Consider the following 20,304-nt stretch of genomic DNA (forward strand, 5'->3'; position numbering starts at 1 on the left):
GTTTATAGACTTAAAGGCTTTAACAATATCGTTTGGAAATACATGACGGAACCTTAAATTAGTGATACTAACTGTTTTATTTTCTTTTAGTAAGGATTCAGCGGCAGTGGGAGATGAATTTAACGACTTAGTAGTCAAAATTGGAATGTCAGTAAAAAAATTTTCAAATATTTTAGCAACTTCTGCATCTGTGCTTACAATTTTGTCATTAAATCTTAGTTGAAAATCTAAGTTACGAGGTTTGACCCTTCCAGTTTCGCTGTTTATAATATTCCAAGTCGTTTTTACTACATTCGCGCTGCTTTTTATTTTATTATTTATAAACATTGCTTTGGCTGCAACACAAACACGTTTAAACATTTTCGAATATTTCCTAACAAAATCATTAAAACTGTTACTGTAACGAGAAAATTTAGAAAAATAATATTTAAGGTACTTCTTGGGGAGTCCAATGCTACAAGGTACGCCGATAGTGGCAGAGGGCCAGTCTAAGCCCCTGTCATCCAAATATGTCGTCTTCAAGTCGTTGTGTACGGGTTTTAATATAAAATGGTCTTCTAAGCGTATTTGAATGGTTGTAGTAAGCTCCGCAAATAAGTTATTTCGATAAACAAACTATGCGGGGTGTTTGAACGAGAACCTGAAACATTCAATTTGATCGCTCACACACCGTCAGCACTCCAATTTTCCACGTAGTGAACTCGTACTAAATATCATGAATTTTGGCACGAGTGAATTCATCGCTTTCACGTGGCGCATTCAATTAGTGACGCAGCGGAGCGCGACCAGTGCCGAATAGGCGATGTAATTAATAACGGATTCCGTACCACAGTGCACGATCCGTCACCTCACGATACTGCCATAACCACAGAAACTCGTTACCCCACTCGATCCAATTTCCTACCTCGTTCTGCGGTTGAGAAAGATCGACTCACGATACGTTCATACTTCACTCAAACTGTTTTTCAAAGTAATTTTAAATGTATCGCTTCGTTGCTCATTTACGATATACGGGCTTACTTTTCCTTATAAAATTGCCCCTGTTTAATACTTGCCGAAAGTCTTATATAAAATAAAGCTTGTACGCAGATACTGCGAAGGGTTCGTATAAGAAACAAGTTGAGTCACTCACTAGAAGTAAATATAATTATTAATAGCGTGCATTACTATCCGTTTTGTCTTTATACTCAAGTATATAAAAGGTAATCTCGTCATTCGTGGTTTGAGGCGCCCTATCCTAAAGACGCGTTAGGCAACGTAACAATGAAATTATTCAGTACGAGAAGTAGCAGCTGTGTCGCCTCATATTTCATATTCATAGCTCGACCAGCGAACCGAGATGGTCTCAATGTAAATCTTATTAAACGTGTCGCGATTGCCGTGTTATATCTAAATGTAAATTTCAGGCTTCAAGCCTACTTACTTGCACGTGTACTCTAATGCGTGCTCAAGGTATTCGCAAAAGTTTAGTTTTTGCACGTACCCAATCGTGAATTCACACCACAAGTAGAGTTGTAATGAAAAGCTCAAAGAATATCACTAGATTAATATTGAAATATGTCATGCCATTTAAATATTTCTTATTAATTTACCCTCCATCGCGTCATATTATAGGACTAAGGGACCAAGGGCTTAAGCGTTTCCACCTATCACAGTCCGTAAGTACGAAAGTAAGCAAACTGACAATTTCAAATGTAAATACGATCGCTTTTGTAGCAAAGAATGAGGGTGTAAGAGTGGTTACACACGGAGACTTTTAGCAGCGATGCAAGCGCGCGACTACACCGATACAACCGCGCGATTGCATCGCTACACTTGCGATTTATAGACGATTGTATCGATGCAAACGTGGGTTGCATCGACACAAACGTGTGATTGCATCGATATAATCGCTTAAAAATTCCCAGTCCAGGGACGCAATCGCGCGTTTGTATCGATGCAGTCACGCTCTTGCATCGCTGCTTAAAATCGCGCGCATGTGTAACAGTAGACAATTAGCGACTGCATCGCGTTTACATCGCTGCTGAAAATCGCACGTGTGTAACCGCTCTTAGAAGGACAAAATGTCCTTCTAAAACTTTTTCCATTTAATAGCGTTGCTTTTATCGGCGCGATTAGCTATCGCCTTGCGAGTATCTCTGTTGTATGCCAAAACTTGTTACGGCATATATGCATATTTACTTAGTCAAGAAGAGAGTGTGTGATGGAATTCCACGATTTAATTCCGCCTTCTCCTTTCCATCACCAGGAAAGTGGACATTGCAAGGATTCGCACGAAGCTTTACGCTTTCATATTTATGAGGCGAACGGCTATGGAGTGGAATTCCCTGCCTGCAGACTTGTTTCCTGAACGTTATAACTCCATCAGGTGTTTGGGCCCCAAGTCTGCTAATTTTTTTGAAAGTACTGGTTATTATAATTTCAATGAGACTTGACTGAGATTATATTGCAATGATGATAATATTTGTTATTATGCTAATATCTAGTTGCAATGGCAGTTGAGTCTCGATAGAGTGTAAGTGGATTGGCAGTGATGACATTCACTTATTCAATCACTAACAATCGATGTTGGCATATCTTAATTCTTTTTTATATTTGTATTTTTTTTTAAATAATATCAAGTGACTGGACGAACAAGTCATGCGCCTGATGGTAAGCTAAGAAGCAAAGCTAACACGCCTGTCCATAACAGTTGCAGTGCCACTCAGAGCTTTAAATCGCAAAGATCTGAGGGGCACTGCCACTGCGCCCGTCACCCTGAGACTAAGTTGACAAGTCCCATGTGCCTGTAATTTCACCAGCACCCTTACCCTTCCCCTTACCCTTCAAAACCGGAACACAGTAATGCTGTACTGCTTGGCGGCAGAAATAGGTAAGGTGACAGTACTTCCCTGGACGAATTCTTTCACAAGGAGCTACTGCTACTGCTACTAAAATTCGTATAATCAACTACTTACTCTTCAAATTAATGAAATGTATTTTTCAATTTATTTATTGAGATTCATCGATTGTTACATCGATACATTTGCATTTTTCATTGGTAAAGGTGTTTGATAGATGCACAACTATTTAAAGATGAAACACAGTATGCATTAAATTGAGCAGGTAGTCTTAATAATACAGTGTACCTATATAGACAAAGAAAAAACACAAAGTGAATATAACGACAAAATATAATAATCAGATTAAAATATATATCCCCAATGTAAGGGTTAAGTTAGTATAAATTTTTGCAATTAATGCTAAAAATTCAACTAGTTTATTTGCTAAGGATTGCCTTGCGGAGATCGGTTATCGAGTTTGAGAAAATATCTATTGTAACACTCATTGTGTAGTCTGGACACATGGCAGATCGGTGAGTTGAGCCCCAATTTAGTACTCCTGTGCGGTGGTGATAGACGAGCAACGATCTTTTTACGGGGATATCGATGAGGAACGTTTAGTTTGAACATTGATATCAGTTGTGGGCAGTCAATCTTGTGAGTAAATAATTTGTGGAGGAAGGTTAGGTCCAATGGATCTAGAAATGTATCAAATAACACTCGATAATCAACTTCATTTGAAGTAAAAACGAGTCGACAGAAACGTCAAATAAATTAGTAGACTAACAATCAAAAAATTGCAATGGCAGCTAAATAGTAGTTCGATGGCCAACCTGTCACAACCTACTACTCGTAACATTTAGTAGAATAAAAAACGTACAAAATCTGGCACACTCTATCGACACACAACAGAGATGATTTAAAATTATCAGAAATACGGGCAGTTTGAAGAATACAGAAATCTATCAGAGTCTAGTGAGACACTCCATACACGTTTCTCGTCTAACATATAACATCTACAAAAAGAAGTTAGCACAAAATACAACAAAATGCGACAACGTCTTCAGTCTAGACTGTCTCAACTTTTTATTTAACTTCATAATACGCTCTTCACTTTTAAAGCGACTTTCAGTGACAAGGGTGGATGAGTGGTTTCTGTTTATTTTCCCCATGAGAGACCGCGCGAAAAGGCTTGTTAAAGTACCTAACCAAACGTTTTTGTTTTTTTCGTAATTGCAGAGCTTAAGGGTATTTATGTTGTATAGCAAAGCTTTAGTGGACTCTGTACTTCAATTCTCATAGAGAGAACATATTGTTTAATGAAATTATATTACTATTTGCATTTGTTTTAGCTTTTACGTAACGAACTTCTCTTCAAACTTCGTGAAACATTTAATTACAATATTGTATAAAATTGGGGGAGCTGGGAAAATTTTAGGAAGGAACATACATGTTAGCATCGTATATAGCTAACATTATGTAACGTATCAATATGTAGAGAGGTATACTTTTCGCGATATCTATTCGTATTAGGCCCTTTTCACAGAACACGTTCGGTATATGTCCTTTTATTATATATAGAACGGTGTGAGATATATATAGCCAACAACAAAATAGCGAATAGCGTAGGCGGCAAGATGGTGTGCGCCAACAGTGACGCAATAATGATGCCGTCTCTCAGAGCCTCTTGACATTCTATTATATTCGCGTCCAAATCGAAGACGATTTCAATTCTTTATTATTTACAACAAATACATTGAATGAGGTTTATCTTTATTATTTTGTATATTTGCGAGATAAAGCTCTATTTCGGGATAGATAGGGAGTATTATAAATGAAATTTTGCTATTTCTCGACATTCCATCATCTCTAAATCTTTTCCAGGCGGCGTACACCGTGAAGGAGAGACCACTCTGGATATATCAGCTGATTTGAATGAACTCGGTCGCAACAGGACACTGGTCGTTTGTAGCGGAGTCAAATCTATACTAGATATTGGACGGACGCTTGAGTATTTGGTAATAACTACACTACTACTTCTTTTTACAGTAAAATACGTCGGGAAAACGCAACACCTGCTTGTATCGACTTCTCTAACGTTCAGTTTTATGAACTATACAAAATATATGTTTTTTTCTTATTACCATCGCCATCGTAATGGTGCTATTTTCCTTTATTGCAGGTACGTTATGATGTAATATAAAATCGAACTTACTGTCAATGTTTATTCTTCTGCTTTAGGAGACGCAGGGCGTGTGCGTTTGCTCTTTCGGCGACTCGGACGATTTTCCAGCGTTCTATACCCGAAAATCTGGATATAAAGCTCCCCACCGAGTGAACGATGCACTGCATGCAGCGCGATTACTGCAAGCTTCACAAGAGTTGCAGCTTTCCTCGGGAATCGTCATTGCTGTGCCTTTACCTGAAGAACATGCTATGGACGGTTGGTGCATATACCGTCGGTGTTTTGTAGAAAGGGCGAAAAGGCCATTATGATAAATTTTTCAGGGCAGCATGTTTTAGTTTCTCAAGACTGTTTTAAAATATTTACGTCCTGTTTTAAAACCAATTCCAAAACTTAAACGTAATTAAAACCAAAGTTAAATTTTAAAAAAGATAGGAAATTATATTAAAACAGTCGTTAAAACCTAAAATACGCTCGCCTGAAAAAAAAATCGAAATGGTGTTTTCGCCCTTTCTATAAAACATCCAAGATATTATGTAATTTGAATAAATGAAGAGAATTTAGCGTCATTTACTTTAACATATGAATGTACTTAGAGGTGGACATTATTACAAAAACTGATAATGTTAATGAATTATTCTTACACAATGTACAACTCATTATTCAACAACTAGCTAACTTGCTGTTCTAGTATCCTGTTGTTGATTGACGATTCTTATTTACAATTCTTGTAGTGTTGCGCCCCTCAATATAAACAATTTTAACTATAAGTACCTTTGAAAAATGATCTTTTTCATGTTTTTGTCAAGTAGTGCCTATTCCCTTTTCGCGATTTCACAAGGGTCTTCACTGTAAGAGTTATTCATATTGATGGATATTATTATGTATTAAAGTAAAGGATGTCAATAAAATATCATCCCGTATAGTTTTACAATTGATATTTGATATATATAGTTATTGGCTTGGTAACATGCATTTTTCGTAGAAAATGCTATTATGGGAAATTCGCAGACAATTTTATCAGTCAAGAATTTTTCCTTTTCGTAGAAAATGTTATAGCAGGCGCCATAAAAATCGCATTAGAGAAAGGTGCTGAGAGGGGAATCAAAGGCAAAGAAGTGACTCCGTTCATCCTCGCTGCGGTTACCAAAGCTACTGATGGAGCCTCCTTGAAAGCCAGTATCCTTTTACAAAGCTTAACATTGACCTTCGACGTAACAAACCAGTATTAACAAAACCCCTTTTAACTATTTATAACTTCTGTGCCTGTTTGTTAGAAAATAAAAAGAGATACTATTATTTTAGATTTCGATTAAACATAAGAAAACATTGATAAAATACCTCAGGTATCATCAAAGTGCTCTAAAATAACACAGAACCATTACGAGACCATTAAAAATACTTAATTAGAAACGGGCCCGCTCACGGCGCAATTTAGTCGTAAATTTAACGCGTAGACGCCGACGACGGCCCTAAAATGATACTAGTGGAACTAATTGCTACGATTTCTTTCCTAAACGAATTTCAGACATCGCACTCATAAAGAGCAATGCTAAAGTCGGTGCCGACATCGCAGTTGAGTTAAAAAAATTGAGAATTGCTCGTGATTCCGAAAAATCCTTTAATATTGGAGTTTCAAAGAGCGGTAAATTGTCGCCGGATTCGCGAAAATCCTTCCACACTTCGTGCATTGCAAGGAATAAGGAAGAAGGGAAATTCAATAACGACTTCCCAATGTTTGCAAACAAAAATTTGGATGGTGATGTCTTGGTCATCGGCGGAGCAAACGTAGATAGAACGTATAGAGTAATGGAACCACGTGTACAGGTAAGTGAATAACATGCATAAACTAACTCAGGACAAAAATAGTTTAATCCTATTATAAGTATTAACTTCTCAAATTCAATGGCATACAATATACACAATCTAGGAATTAATAATATTTAGGTCGTATGTGAGTTTCTCGTTAATTTGTATAGTTTCAATAACCCAATTTTTTTAAGATGTTTTCTTAAGCAATGTTTTCTTCAGGATTAATAATGGATTCCTTGTATTAAAAAGTTATATTTACACGTCTACTATATTATGAAGCAATTGGACTTCGAGATTGCTAAGTAAAGATATTTTTTTTCTTTTAAGGGTAATGCATATCATTGCAAGAATTTTATAGACTTTGCCACATTTCAAAATCTTCGTCACCTTTTTTATCACAAATACCTAACACATATAAAATAAAAAAACAAGATGTTATTTAAGGTGATCAACTTGTTTCCTTGTATAAGGTTCTGAGGCTATCAGGCACAATAACTGTAGCAACCGTTTCCAGCATTTAATTTAATCATATTATAATTGATGCCATCAAGTATCTTAATAGGCTAATTGATTAAAATCAATGTTCTTCAGAATACGTAAAATACTGTACGTCCTTTCATTTGGCAGGGCACATTAGGTAAGGAGGCCGCGGAGCGGGTGCGCGAGGACGCGGCGGACGCGCACCCGCTTCGGCGCAGACGTACGAGGAGAAGGCGAAGGCAGTTCGCTGCTCGCCTGATCCCCTAGTGAGGCCAGCGGGCTCTGGACAAGAACTCCGGAGCCTGCATTGTACGGACTCACTCGTCTGGGGGGCGGGTCGGAGGACATCCGACCCGCCCTTCCGTTGGCGCGGTAGCCAGGGCTCAAGCTAGGGCGGCCGGGCGGCGTCGTGGTGAATGTTCACCGACTCCACGGCGCCGACTCTGCCGGCGAGAGGTAAACCCTGGGGGGTTTTAGTGGGGTAGGCCCTCCAGTCGGGGGGAGAGTCTTCACATAACCCCTGAGTCTCCCTGGGCTCAGGGGTATCTGTAAAGATTTCCCCCCAAAGAGCACACTTTATACGCCTTAAAACTGTTATATCTATAAACAGTCTTAATATGGTATAGACTTAGATAACAGTTCTCTATAAATGGTTTTAGAAAAAAGAAATTGTTCTTATAGACTTATTTCACTCAAGTCAAAATTTTAAAACCTTCTTAATACCAAACAACTTAATTAAGTGTAATCTCTTTTAAGATTTGCTCCTTTAGTCCTTATTTTAAGTTCATCTGTAGATCAACTGATTATTTTTAGTAAATTTGTTCTATACACATCCAGTAGTCTATTAATACTTTAAAAACTAGTGTTCTTAAGTTTATTCTAGATATATTTCATTTATAGCCATTCTGTAGTGTTTGTTCTTATGACAAACACGTTATAGCGCGTCTTCAGTAGATTTTATTTAAAAAAATGCTACAATTAGGATTTTTACTCTATTGGACGTTGTAAGAGTTAATGCAAAGTGGATAAAGTAAAGAATATTAAAAGATCTGGTGGAGGTGGTGAACCTTGGATATTAAGTCACATCATTCGATACAATCAGCGTTAGCAATGCCAATTGTTCAAAATCCCCAAAAATCACGGTTAAAATCCCCAAATTTGGGGAGAGCAAAGTTCATATTCCCCACTAATTCCCCACGTCTCGAGTTTTCATTATTTATTAGAAATACATCGCTTAAAATATAATAAAGAATTAAGAAACTCAAAATGTAATAATCTATTACGTTTGCTGTGAATGTAAAATGTAAAACTAATTATAAAATTAGATGATCTTAAATCGTTTATTTATTTTTATTAGATTCAACATTAATCTGTAATCAGTCTTTGAAAAAAAATTCATTTTTCTTTGTCTTACAAAATTAAGTAAATTGATTATTTGTTGTGCTATTGGTGACACTATGTTAATGTTACAAATAATAAATGAGTTTCGTCCTATATTTAATATTTAAAGTTGACGAGTGGTAAGTTGTGGTGTGGAAGTACCAACTGCTCAGCTTTGTTTATCAATAGCTGATTTCGTTTTGCTTCATACCGGGGACGGGCCTAAGCGGGAGAAAGAATCGCGAACTCAACACACACCGACTGGTAATTTTAAAATTCAGAACCAAGTGCTCTAACAATAATTCTATTTAATCTGCTTGTTAATAATACGAGGGATGTGCGATGTTGAAAAACACGTCGATATAGTCCATCACAGTGTTTCTAACAGTAACGATCAAACTAGCGATGCATCAGCAATTGATAACAAAATGATAAAATGTTAGAATCCCCACATTTTCCTCACATAGCGCCAATCCCCACAAAATCCCCAATCTAGTTGAAATTCCCCATAATTTGAGGAATTCCCCACAAATTGGCAACGCTGGATACAATAGCCGTAATCCGCGCGCGAGCCCGTCATAGCCGGCATTTTTGTTTGTTGACAAATAAATAAACATTGTGGAATAATTTCGTGTTCTGAAATGATAAAAACAATTGAAATGAGCGCGTAAACTACTGTAATTCAATGTTGTGTATGTGTGTTGTGCCGTCTATCAATAGAATACAGTGAAATCATTGTGTGAAATGTGGTTGGCGTGAAGAAATAACCTCAATTTTGTAATGAAAATTTTATTTCTTCCCACATAAGGTATGTCATTAAAACATTCCTTATATTTATATGATAGGGAATTTATCCACCTTTCTAGTCATATATAACACATTCCATATAATTATACAAAATAACGTTCTTTGCGACAAATTGAATTTTGTAACTATTTTTGTGACCTAGTGTTTTGAAAAGTTTTTTATTGCATGATACGCTCACTATTCCTATAACTTTTATAAAGGTTTTGTAATACTGTCAAAAGAAAAAATCGCTTAGAAACATCGCGTTTTGTAGACAGTCATAAAAGATTCATAGTCGTGAGTATTCTTCTACAAGATCAAGCAAGTAAAAATAATCTTTTCGTATTCTAAAGTTTTTCTATAGATAAAGCTATAGACAAAATGCTTTAAATTCTTATCGCCATTTTTATATTTAAAGAATGTCTATGATGTAGCCGAGAAAAATGTATTTTCTTTTTAAAAAGTAAATCTAAGTTGAAATTAGCTTGACGAAGCCTAGAACTTCTTGGAAATGGTTTGTTTTGCAAGTTATTTTGTATATTTAAGCTTTCTATAAATATTTAAAACCAAAAATCGATAACTATATTTTTATTAAGTTTATATTTTATTTAAATATTTAAAATTTAGCGAGCGCATTACTTTTATGACAGGTTTTACATCACTTTTCACAATGTATTTAAAGTCGCACGTCAATTCACGCTTTCTAACCGATTAAACATTGCGCGAAAAAGTCAGAAATATATCTAATTTCGCCATGTTGCAATTTTGATAGTTTATTTTTTGTAAGCCATTAAACTTGAAATCGATTAGTATTAAGAGAATTGAGTCTTATCTTTGTACCGCTTTAGTATTTTGGTTTTAAAATAGCATTACTAAGAAAACTATCACAGACTATAAATTATCTAAAAACTGTCTACATTCTACAAATGGTCTTGTAGCATTCTAGAAGGGTTACTTGAGAAAAAAAGATAAGAATCACTCTTAAGACTACCTACAGATAGTTTCTCAAAGCACTCTTGTGATCTACTATATAGTTGTGCCCACTTTTACTTTAAATTATCTAGAAACCTTCTTCGAGATTCTTGATTACATGAAGAGTTATCATTATTTAAGAAAAACGACAAATGCTCTACCATTCTCCTCTTCAGATTGCTGAGAACCAGTGCGTTACACACTGAAAGTTATGTGATTGAAATAAGCTAAATGTTTTTTTTGTGGCGATAATGTAATTTGTTTCTATCGAACTTATCAAGCATAATATACATGGTTGCTACAGTCGTTATACGTTAGACGTTATACAAGAAACACAAGGATTGTAGCAATATTTTTAAGTAATTAATTTAATTGTGCTGTGATTGATCCTATCAAGAATCGCGATTAGCTTAAATGAATAAACTTAATATTTTTAGTATACTGAATAGGTATTTCTAAATGTTACTTGACTAGTTATTTATTGTTGTATTATTAGAGAGTGCAGCTTTTTTTACTTTATTATAATATTACCTTATGTTTTGAACTTAAAGTTAGCAATCAGGCTACACCGCAAATTTAAATAAAACAAATAAAATTTTAACAAACTCTTTATTTAATGCATTTATAATGATAATATTAGCTCTCAGTCGCCTAGTGCGTACCTTCGGAAAGTTGTAACAACTCTACATACATATTTTAAAAACACACAAATTAGTACAGTAAATTGAAACTAAGTGTGTCACTCCACTGTGCAAGGTACCTTGTGATTTTGAGTCACATTACATTTGAATGCGTTCATTAAGACTCCTAAGGTACCTTTATCTGTGGATTAACACAACTTATGAGATACAAATAGGAGATATACTCGTACAAAATAAATTCAAGAGTTTCTGATTACAAATATACTGTTTTTACACATCCACACAATTTGATACAATACACTTTGTCGATAAACGGTGTTGAACTAAAGCTTCAAACACACGAACGCAGATGAAGTGCAAATTGCGTATTATCATTTTTTATCGAGCGTAAGAACCGTTCGACGTGCTGAAGTATGCACGGCATAATACTAAAAAGCGTCCGTGCGAGTGAAACCTGGTAAATTGTCGGTGCACAGAACACAAAGTCAGGTTGTGAAAATTCAACATACAGTGTGATAGACATACAGTGCGTAGGCAGCACATAAGGGACGAGTCTCGTGTAGTATATACTATATAGGTATTTTAAGATTAGTGTACAATCAACACAACATAAGTTATACGATTTCTTAAGCCAAGGCACATGTCATTAACCGTTTCTTTTTTTTGGAAGAATTGCAGGATTTAGATTGGATCCTAGCTACAAATTATTCAACTTTCCGAATATAGGTACAAATTTTAATAAGATTGGTACATTCATGTGACAACAATATTAAAAAACTATTTTTCTGCATAAATTCACAAAATATTATACCTACTCTAAGCGAACGTAATCATTTCATTCACATCATTATAATATATCTATAAATTTAGTTGGTATTAAATACAATTATGTCGGTAGGTTCGAATGGTTGAAGTTAAAGCGTATATAGATGTGACCGCAAATTAATTACGGCGCCTACGCATCCCGCTACTCAACGCTTTGTGATATATAAGGCTACAGCAACAAATTGAGCGAAAATTACTTTAAATTTACTCGGTAGTAAAAAAAACAGCTTTTTATGATTAAATATGGCGCCTTTATAGTGTTTCAACTTATCACAATTGAGTGTAATTGCGCGAGCTGGTTTCCGCTACATCTGTCGCTAGCCTTAGCCTAGCTACATACGTAATCTTTCAGCGAGTGCCAACTCTACAGTTAACAAATTCGACAGCCGAGCAACCCGAGATTCGTAAGATAGTTATCTTAAGTACCTTAAAATTACTTCATTATAACAAACCTGAAACCTGATGGCAGATTGCAAACTTGTTTATCAAGTAGAATTCATTAGCTCTCTCATCAAATAGTTATAACCAAGTTATAACACTTTCCGCAGTTGTTTTACAGAGATGGCACTTCTGTTAACTCCTCTATTCTCGTTGATAGATAGGTTAAACCTTACTCTGACACAGCCATTAATTTACCTACTCTTCACTCAATTATTGTACATGTAGCATTGTCTCTCTATGGCCAATAAAACCACATGATCACAAATCACGACCTCAAAGATTACGTAGTTATCAAATTAGTTACTTTAGGGTGCGTTCAAATTAGACGCTTGTAGCGCTGCAGTGGCACGAATGTGGCGCGGCAAGCGCGCGTCTGTAGCGCTTCACCAATATTTAGTTCACTTTATTATTGTGACTGCAAAAGTAGCGTGTGCATGGCACGACAGTAGCGCTGCCGTGAGGCTTAGTGACAAATGGTCTAATAACCGTTTTAAATAGGAAAAAATAGATGACAAAATTATCTTTTAAAAACAGTTAAAATTTGTTAATGTGTTTGACTTATCGGAACTTACCCTAACTATAACTATAGCTGAAATATTATCTAACAATTTCATTATCCCCTAAAACGGATCCCCTGATGGATCAGCTTTATTTTATATTATTTACTATTCCCACCAGATCCCCTCTGCGGAGGGTCAAGTATAAATAATTATATTTTATTCCCACCTGATACCCTGCTACTTACAAGCTTATTTTTGGTAGGTACCTACCAATAATAAGAGATGACGCAACTTTGCAAATTGTGCATATTAATGAATATAAATTACAGTTAACAAACGCACTAACAAAGCGACGATTAACAGAAGAAATGGAAATTGATAAATAGCACAAAGACGTCACTGACGAACTTTTGATTGGGAATATCACAGTTAGTTACTGTTTAGAAATTAGATTTTAAATATTACTTTACACTGATTTTCTGTTCCTTGTGATTTGCAATATGTTAATATTAATGACCTGTCACAAAAAAACCGGATTGTCTGTGATAATTATAACATTTGATCGCAATTTTCAATAATTTTTTAAAACTTCTTTTTCTCTTGACTATACTTACCTTACAAATACAAAGAGGAGATCAGTTGGGAGTTGCAAAACAGAGAGTGGATCAGTTGTAGGGAATCAGATGGGAATACGCGAATACTTATAATATTGTAAGAAAATTAGAAGTGGCGCGGCTGCAGTGCCTCATTGGTGACACACCAGCGCTTCCTATAAACGTCTAATTTGAAGGCGCCCCCTTAAGGGCTTAAGACGCTAAGAAATTAGGCTACACGCAACCAGCTGAAGCCGATCTATTTTTGTTAACATCTTTGTAATAGTCGTGCAATGCAGAGCTTGTAGTTTCCACAAGCAACGTAACCAGTGTCTGTTGGCGATCTATATTCTTTGTTGTTTTGTACCGATACCGATGTGAATACAATCACCGCGCGGTCAGCATAACAATTCTCACTACTTCCGACGTAACTTCAGACGCTTCTTGTGATCATATGTATTTCGTTCCCTAAGCGTATCTATTTCAATATGCATACAATTTAATATTAAGATCCTGTAATTCGAATAATTAAACGACAAAAGATTATTAATGTTGTTGTTCGCTTTATCTGTTTACAAGCATATAGTTAGGCACTACGTCGTTAAGCTCATATCAGTACTATTTTGTCGATCTGTTCATGCACAATTACTTGCATACTACACATGTACAAATTACTTTTTTATTATTTACATAGAACCGACATCACTGTGACAGTTTTGTTGAAAGAGCATTCTTCCCTGTTACAGAAAAGCCAGAACTAAATGTATGAATGTAGAGATATACCTACATTAAAAACCACGTCGCAATGATGTAGCTGTAAAAAGGTGCGATAGATCTTTAAGGAGCTAATCTCATCATCATCAGTTCAGCAGAAAAATATCTTTTTCCGGACATAGGCCTCCCCTAAAGATCGCCTCAAAACTATTTTTGTTCAAAACTTTTTTAAACAACGACGTTCCACACATTCATTTGAACCACAACGACATAAATAAGATTTTTTTAAATACTACCATGCAATTTTCTTTGATTCATGGTGAAGACAAGCCCCTAAAGAATTATTTCAATCTTTTATAAACATCTTGCATATTACCCGAAAGAGAAAGATGGAATTATGAGATAGAACGAGAAACACGAATCTCGTGCCAACACAATGTTCCATATAACTCTATCCGTCAACTCGTACGATGGAGAATATATCCTACAGCGCGTGACGCAAACTAAAGCAACGTGAATTCTGGCCACTTCTAATCTACAACTATGAATACTGTTCTGGGTACTTGTGCACGATAGGTATAAAAGATACAAGTGTGATTATAACTAAACTATGATTCTATCCCTCAACATATTTCTATGTATAAAAGTATGGAATTCCTAGTGATTAAACTAAAAAACTTTTATAAAACATTCCAAACTTTCTATAGGTGTGCAAAATCACAAGCTCATTTTATATTTGGTTAACTCTCTTTTGAACTATTTGAATAGAAGCGAAATAGTTTTTGTTCGTATCTAGTTTAATTAGCTCTTCTGTTTTTGCATGGCTGAGCACCGCCTTTATGCTCTGAGCTTATGGGATTATATTACAAATACAAAATGACGTCAACTTATTAGCTTAAGTGGTTTGTTTTAGCTTAAAATAAAGTACATTGGTATATATATAGTATAATAAAATCTATAATAAATAACGTAATTATTATAAAACGGCCAAGCGTAGGAACTAAACACAAGCTTTGCTCGTGAATTGAATTATCCCCGTGTAAGATATTCACTATTACACTTTTTGTCTGTTAGCATCTTTGTTTTTCGCGTTAATGGGAACAGACCGCGATCTATAACACTCTGTAAACACTGATTTGCATTGTTGGGACACTTAGGATTGTACTACCACTATAAACATCACTATAAACGGACAGTACTCGCAATTGACAACGGCGAAATGAACTGCGGTGGCAGCGGCTGCGGTAGGCTTACAGCTCGAACTCAGCGTGGGTATGGCGGCGAGAGTCGAGGCGCACGCGCGCCCCGGCACGGCGCACGCAAGCAGGCGCGCTACGCACTGACGCCGGCGCCTCCATCTCGCAGCCGGCGGCCGGGAACGAGCGCCACCGACGCCCGAACAGCCGCTCCAGGTAACATCTTAGTCAGATTCGAGTCGCGGCGCTATCCACCGCTAATGGTCTGTACTCGCCCCTTGCGAGCTCGCGCATTTCGCAGTTGTTGTTGCCGTTCACTGTTTTCGGTCCGAGCGGCTCGTCGTGTATGCTGCGTCGTGAGCATGGTTCCGACGAGCGCCCTAGTAGCGCTTCGCGCTCGCTCGCGCGCTCCGGACTGCCGCTGTGTGCACGCACGCCACCGTTCGCATTTACTGCATTCACTATCACTGTCTGTGATAAGGGTCCTCCATGAATTGGACTGCCTTCTAGAAGCTCACCGGCTCCTAGCTCACTTCGTAATATTCTAATTTTTTGAATCATCTCCTTTATTTCGTATCGGAGGATTCCCAGGAAGCACAACTTTAAGAATGCGATGACGCAATAGCCTAAAACGAACAGTGCGTCCGCCGTTCTCCGCAACCAAACTAACAGTCGTTCCGCACAAGCAGCGGTGTGCGGCGCGCAGTGCACAGGGGTATACGGCGCAAGTGACGATGCCGCCGTCGGCACCAACAACGACGGAGTTGTGAGGGTACTGTGAGCCGGGATGCGACAGCAGCTCGGAGGCAACGTGGTCCGATTGAAAGCTGCGAAATCGGCCGGACCTGTTACGCCACAGCAACGTTGTTCTCTTTGAAGTCGGTCCCACGCCTCCGCAAAGTCGACGTCGGTGTCGTACTCCTTGCCAAGACGAATCCGCAGCTGGGGCCGAAGTTCTCGACAAACGCGTTCAAAGCGAAACGCCCAATAAACACCGATAGCTGCGTCGCCGACGAGCAGAGCTAGTAGAGCGAGCCAGTAAGCATTGAGCATACGCTCGGAAAGGCGCAACGCCGCCAGGCAACCGAGGAGCTGCAGCAGACCAGCCTGCGCTGGCAACGCGACGTACCCGTAGAGGAAACCGGGCTGCGCGGCGCTGAGGCCGGGCACGAGCGTGCGGCGGTAGTCGGAGAGCGCGCGACCCGCCGCCGCGCAAAACGCGAGCGCCCCCAGCAGCAGCGCGCCGTTGCACGCGTAGATCCAGATGCGGTAGTAGCGCATGGCGTGGTGCGCGGCGGGGTGCGCGGGGCGCGCGGGCGGCGGCAGCGTCATGCCTGCGTCACCCGCCTCATGGCGCCGCCCGCGCCCGCGCCGCCGCCACGCGCCGCGCCCCACGCCTCTGCGAACACACGCGACCACAGGATACGTTAGTACATATCATAACAAAGTATATAATACATAAAAACTAGGCACGACAAGAATTCCGATTTTTATTGCTTAACTAATGCTAGCTGGTACCAACGCCGCGCCTTCATCTTCGTGGAATATATGGAAAACAATTCATTCGAGCCCCTTTTAAGGCTGGGCTCACATTAACATTTTGATTGTCGATATCATCCACACCAGAACATACCACATCGTATTTGTCAGCACACACGCCATATTTTTGTACGCTTAAGTGTGCTTCAACACGCTACAGCGTAGTCAAAGTATAGAAAAGAAACAGTATGACCACTCCTTACCTACCTACTTTTTACTGCTTTTTAGCAAAATCAATGGATAATTAAGTATACAGTGAAAAGGTTGAACTTTTTGCCTAGATCCTGTGCGTTATTTTGATATATTTTTTCAATGTATGGATCCTATATAAATTAATATGTAATAAATAATCAGGAAATGTTATCGGACAAATCGCCTAAAGTTACTGGTTTATAAGATCGTCCCGTCAAAGTTGTAGTTTGATTTTCTGTAATATGTTCTTAAGGTAAATTCTTATTCTTAAGGTAAATATATTTAATCTAATTACAAGACTTTTTGCTGTCGAAAGTCTTTCACTTTTATGTGTTAGATACATAGAGGTAATGTAGACGCTATAGCAACTATTTTCCTTCATTCGTCAAAGCATAGATCAGTTGGAGCAAAATATGGCCGCACACAGTAGCCCGCCACGCATAGTGTAGAGTGCTGACGATGCGCCATATAAAACACACGTTTAGTGTGGACGCGTGCTGATAAGTAGGATCCCAACCCTTAAGAGTCCTTTCGAAAAATAAAAAAGTGCGTAATTGTAAAATGTTAGATTACCAGTTTCAGAATAAAACATTAAGAAAAAATATTTACGTAAATAATTACACTTCAGCATCCCGTTTGTTTCTCTTTTATGGGTAGTTTTGAAATATGAAAAACTAAACCAGGTTTTATTTCTCAAGTTTCGTATGAAATCGTCCTAGAGACACACGGTGTCCCTAACGATTTCAGTATTGTCACAGAACAGTAGCGTCTTATTTTGGTGACATATGGCGTCTCTCGCCTGCAGCCGTGTATAATTCATCATTTTTGGAAATTTTATAAAAAAATTAAACAATTGTTGTTTTTATAAAATTTATTTAATTAGAAAAAAATTTGTATACCGGTGACTGTCACCCGTGACCATGGGATCTATAGGGTCTGAAACTTTGGTTTGTTTGAAAAATTAAATATATGCGTGTTAAAGATTTAAAAAATTACCAAAATCGTCACCAACACCGTGTGTGACACACGGTGTGTGCACAGGACCCATAACGGGTTAATAGTTGTAAGGAATACAATTGTCTCCTACAAGTTTACAACTCCTTGGTAGTTTAAAAAAAAAAGGATCGTTTGGAATTTTGATATTCAAAACGTCACATCTTTAGCATCAGTAGTTTCAATTGAGCTTTAATATGCCACTCAGTACTTATGCTTATACACATATACAAAGTATACAAAGGAACATTAATCAATTTTCATCATGGAGACTGCGTCCTTAGAGGAAGGCACAAAAGGACGAAAGGAAGCCAAGTGACAGATGGACAGACAAATGAATGAAATTAGAAGGGTTCTGCTCTGCGTTACCCTTCAGATTTTGCTTTCAGATTAAAAGCTGAGTAAATACTCTACAAAGGCGAGTAAAGATTCTGAGGGGTTTTCGCTTATATTTATCAGCATAGTATGTTGGACTAAGATCAAAGTATTAAGATAAGACCGTGAAACTTTTAACATATAATTTGTTATTATTATTGGTACAAAGATCGAACAACGACAGCACCACCAGCGTGAAACTTTCATAAGTTGTTAAAACCCAATACAAAGAACTGCAACAAGCACACAAAGGCATTCGTAAGATCCGCTGACTCGATCATACGCAGTTGCTAAGGGCGGTGACCCCAGTGTGACAACTCTGGGTCGAGTCTAATTAGATCAAAGGATTTTTTTTAGTCTTGTTTGATCTTTATATCAATAATAATAATAATAATATAGTGGTAGTAAAAACGTTATGATATTCAACAAAATAAATATTTTATAAATTATAAAATTAATTAACTGAAGTAATTACTAAACAGTACATTCAAGAGCACATTAACCTTGACGCTTTAAACTTAGGACCGTTGTTATCGCAAGTGTCATAGAGTTGAATGTAAATCTAAAGTATCACCCCTGACGTGCCCTTGACTACTAACCTAACCTAACACAGAGTAGTTCATATTGCAAAAATAGTAGACCAAAAAAACAGCCGTTTCCGATTTGTCTCTAACTGGTCCGCCAATTTATCGGCCAAGTTCAAAACAGTGTTTGGCTATTGTGTCGTGAATAGCGTGTATCTATTTATTGATTGTATTGTATTGTACAAAGATAGGGCCGAATGCATAATACAGCAGTAGCGAAAGCTCGACGGAGCGTAGGTATCTGCTTAACTGACACTTCCCATTATTTATTGCCATCGGATCCGAACAAAACAACTCCAGTAAGAATGGGGGCAAGGAAGTTGTTTACTCTGCGAGAAGAAAGCCTTTTAAAAATATTTTTATCTTCTTACAATCATGTTTTAGCTGGGCAATAATAAGCAAAATGTTGGCGTCATTATGGACAAAATATTTGTAAAAGTTGTTAATGTGTAAGGTACTTTCTCTACTATGAATTGGAATTCAGTATCTAATAATTCTGAAGCTTGGTGTAACAAAGTTTGTCTATTGTCAGTAGCAGTACCGCTTCTAGTGAAGGGTTCATCCAGGGAAGCACTGTCACCGTACCTATCAGTGATTACTGCGTTCCGATTTTGAACGGTACGCGGAGGTGAGAAATTACCGGCACATAGTACTTATCAACTTTATGTCCCAGGGTGACGGGTGCAGTGGTAGTGCTCCACTGCACTGGTCTTTGCGATTTAAAGCTCTGAGTGGCACTGCAACTGTTAAGTGTGGACGTGCCGCTTACCACCAGGCAATCATGAAATAAAAAAATATATGGTAGCAATAAAACGTCGCAAGGATAGATCAAAAAATTCCGACGAAGGAATCCAATATAGTAGCGCCTCTTTAAAATTTGTGTAGCATTGCCATTCTCCGTCTCCGAGACAGCGAAACCAATGTAAACAGTGTCGATTTTCAAGTATCATTTCAAATTCAAATACCGCTCACGTAATTGTTTTCTAAAGAGACCCTTCGTAACTGAATCGATTTTCTATTTATTACCAGGAAATAAAAATAGAACAACTAACACAAACATTATTGATAATTTATTACTCAACAAATACTACTAAAACGTTGTGTCGAATAATTGAATATTTGTCATCAATAAATGTTTTATCCTGTGTAAAGATCCTCTTTAGTTGTAGTAAATGTTATCGAAAGAAATTAGCAGCGCGAAGCTAATAATTTCTTGCCATTACAGGGTCGTTATCGTTAGTTATGCGTTAGCCGCTCGTAATTGCCTCGTTAAT

The 20,304-nt window shown here is 37.6% G+C and overlaps 2 protein-coding genes across 2 annotated transcripts in view; one reads left to right on the plus strand and one right to left on the minus strand.

Moving 5' to 3' along the window:
- The window catches only part of LOC113233389 (pseudouridine-5'-phosphate glycosidase-like), a 216,274-nt gene that overhangs the window by 51,546 nt on the left and 144,424 nt on the right, over positions 1–20,304 (plus strand). Inside the window, exons 4-8 of the mRNA XM_026468510.1 lie at positions 3,352–3,355; positions 4,707–4,840; positions 5,064–5,265; positions 6,055–6,186; positions 6,536–6,834. Of these exons, the coding sequence (XP_026324295.1) occupies positions 3,352–3,355; positions 4,707–4,840; positions 5,064–5,265; positions 6,055–6,186; positions 6,536–6,834 (771 nt within the window). The remainder of the gene's footprint in view (positions 1–3,351; positions 3,356–4,706; positions 4,841–5,063; positions 5,266–6,054; positions 6,187–6,535; positions 6,835–20,304) is intronic.
- LOC113233219 (CD82 antigen-like) lies at positions 14,472–16,679 on the minus strand. Its single transcript, XM_026468257.1, has one exon. The coding sequence runs from the start codon at positions 16,677–16,679 to the stop codon at positions 15,576–15,578; it is 1,104 nt and encodes a 367-aa protein (XP_026324042.1). The 3' UTR covers positions 14,472–15,575.

Source organism: Hyposmocoma kahamanoa, unplaced genomic scaffold (assembly GCF_003589595.1).
Source record: "Hyposmocoma kahamanoa isolate Upper Pololo Valley unplaced genomic scaffold, ASM358959v1 78, whole genome shotgun sequence".
Lineage (NCBI taxonomy): Eukaryota > Metazoa > Arthropoda > Insecta > Lepidoptera > Cosmopterigidae > Hyposmocoma > Hyposmocoma kahamanoa.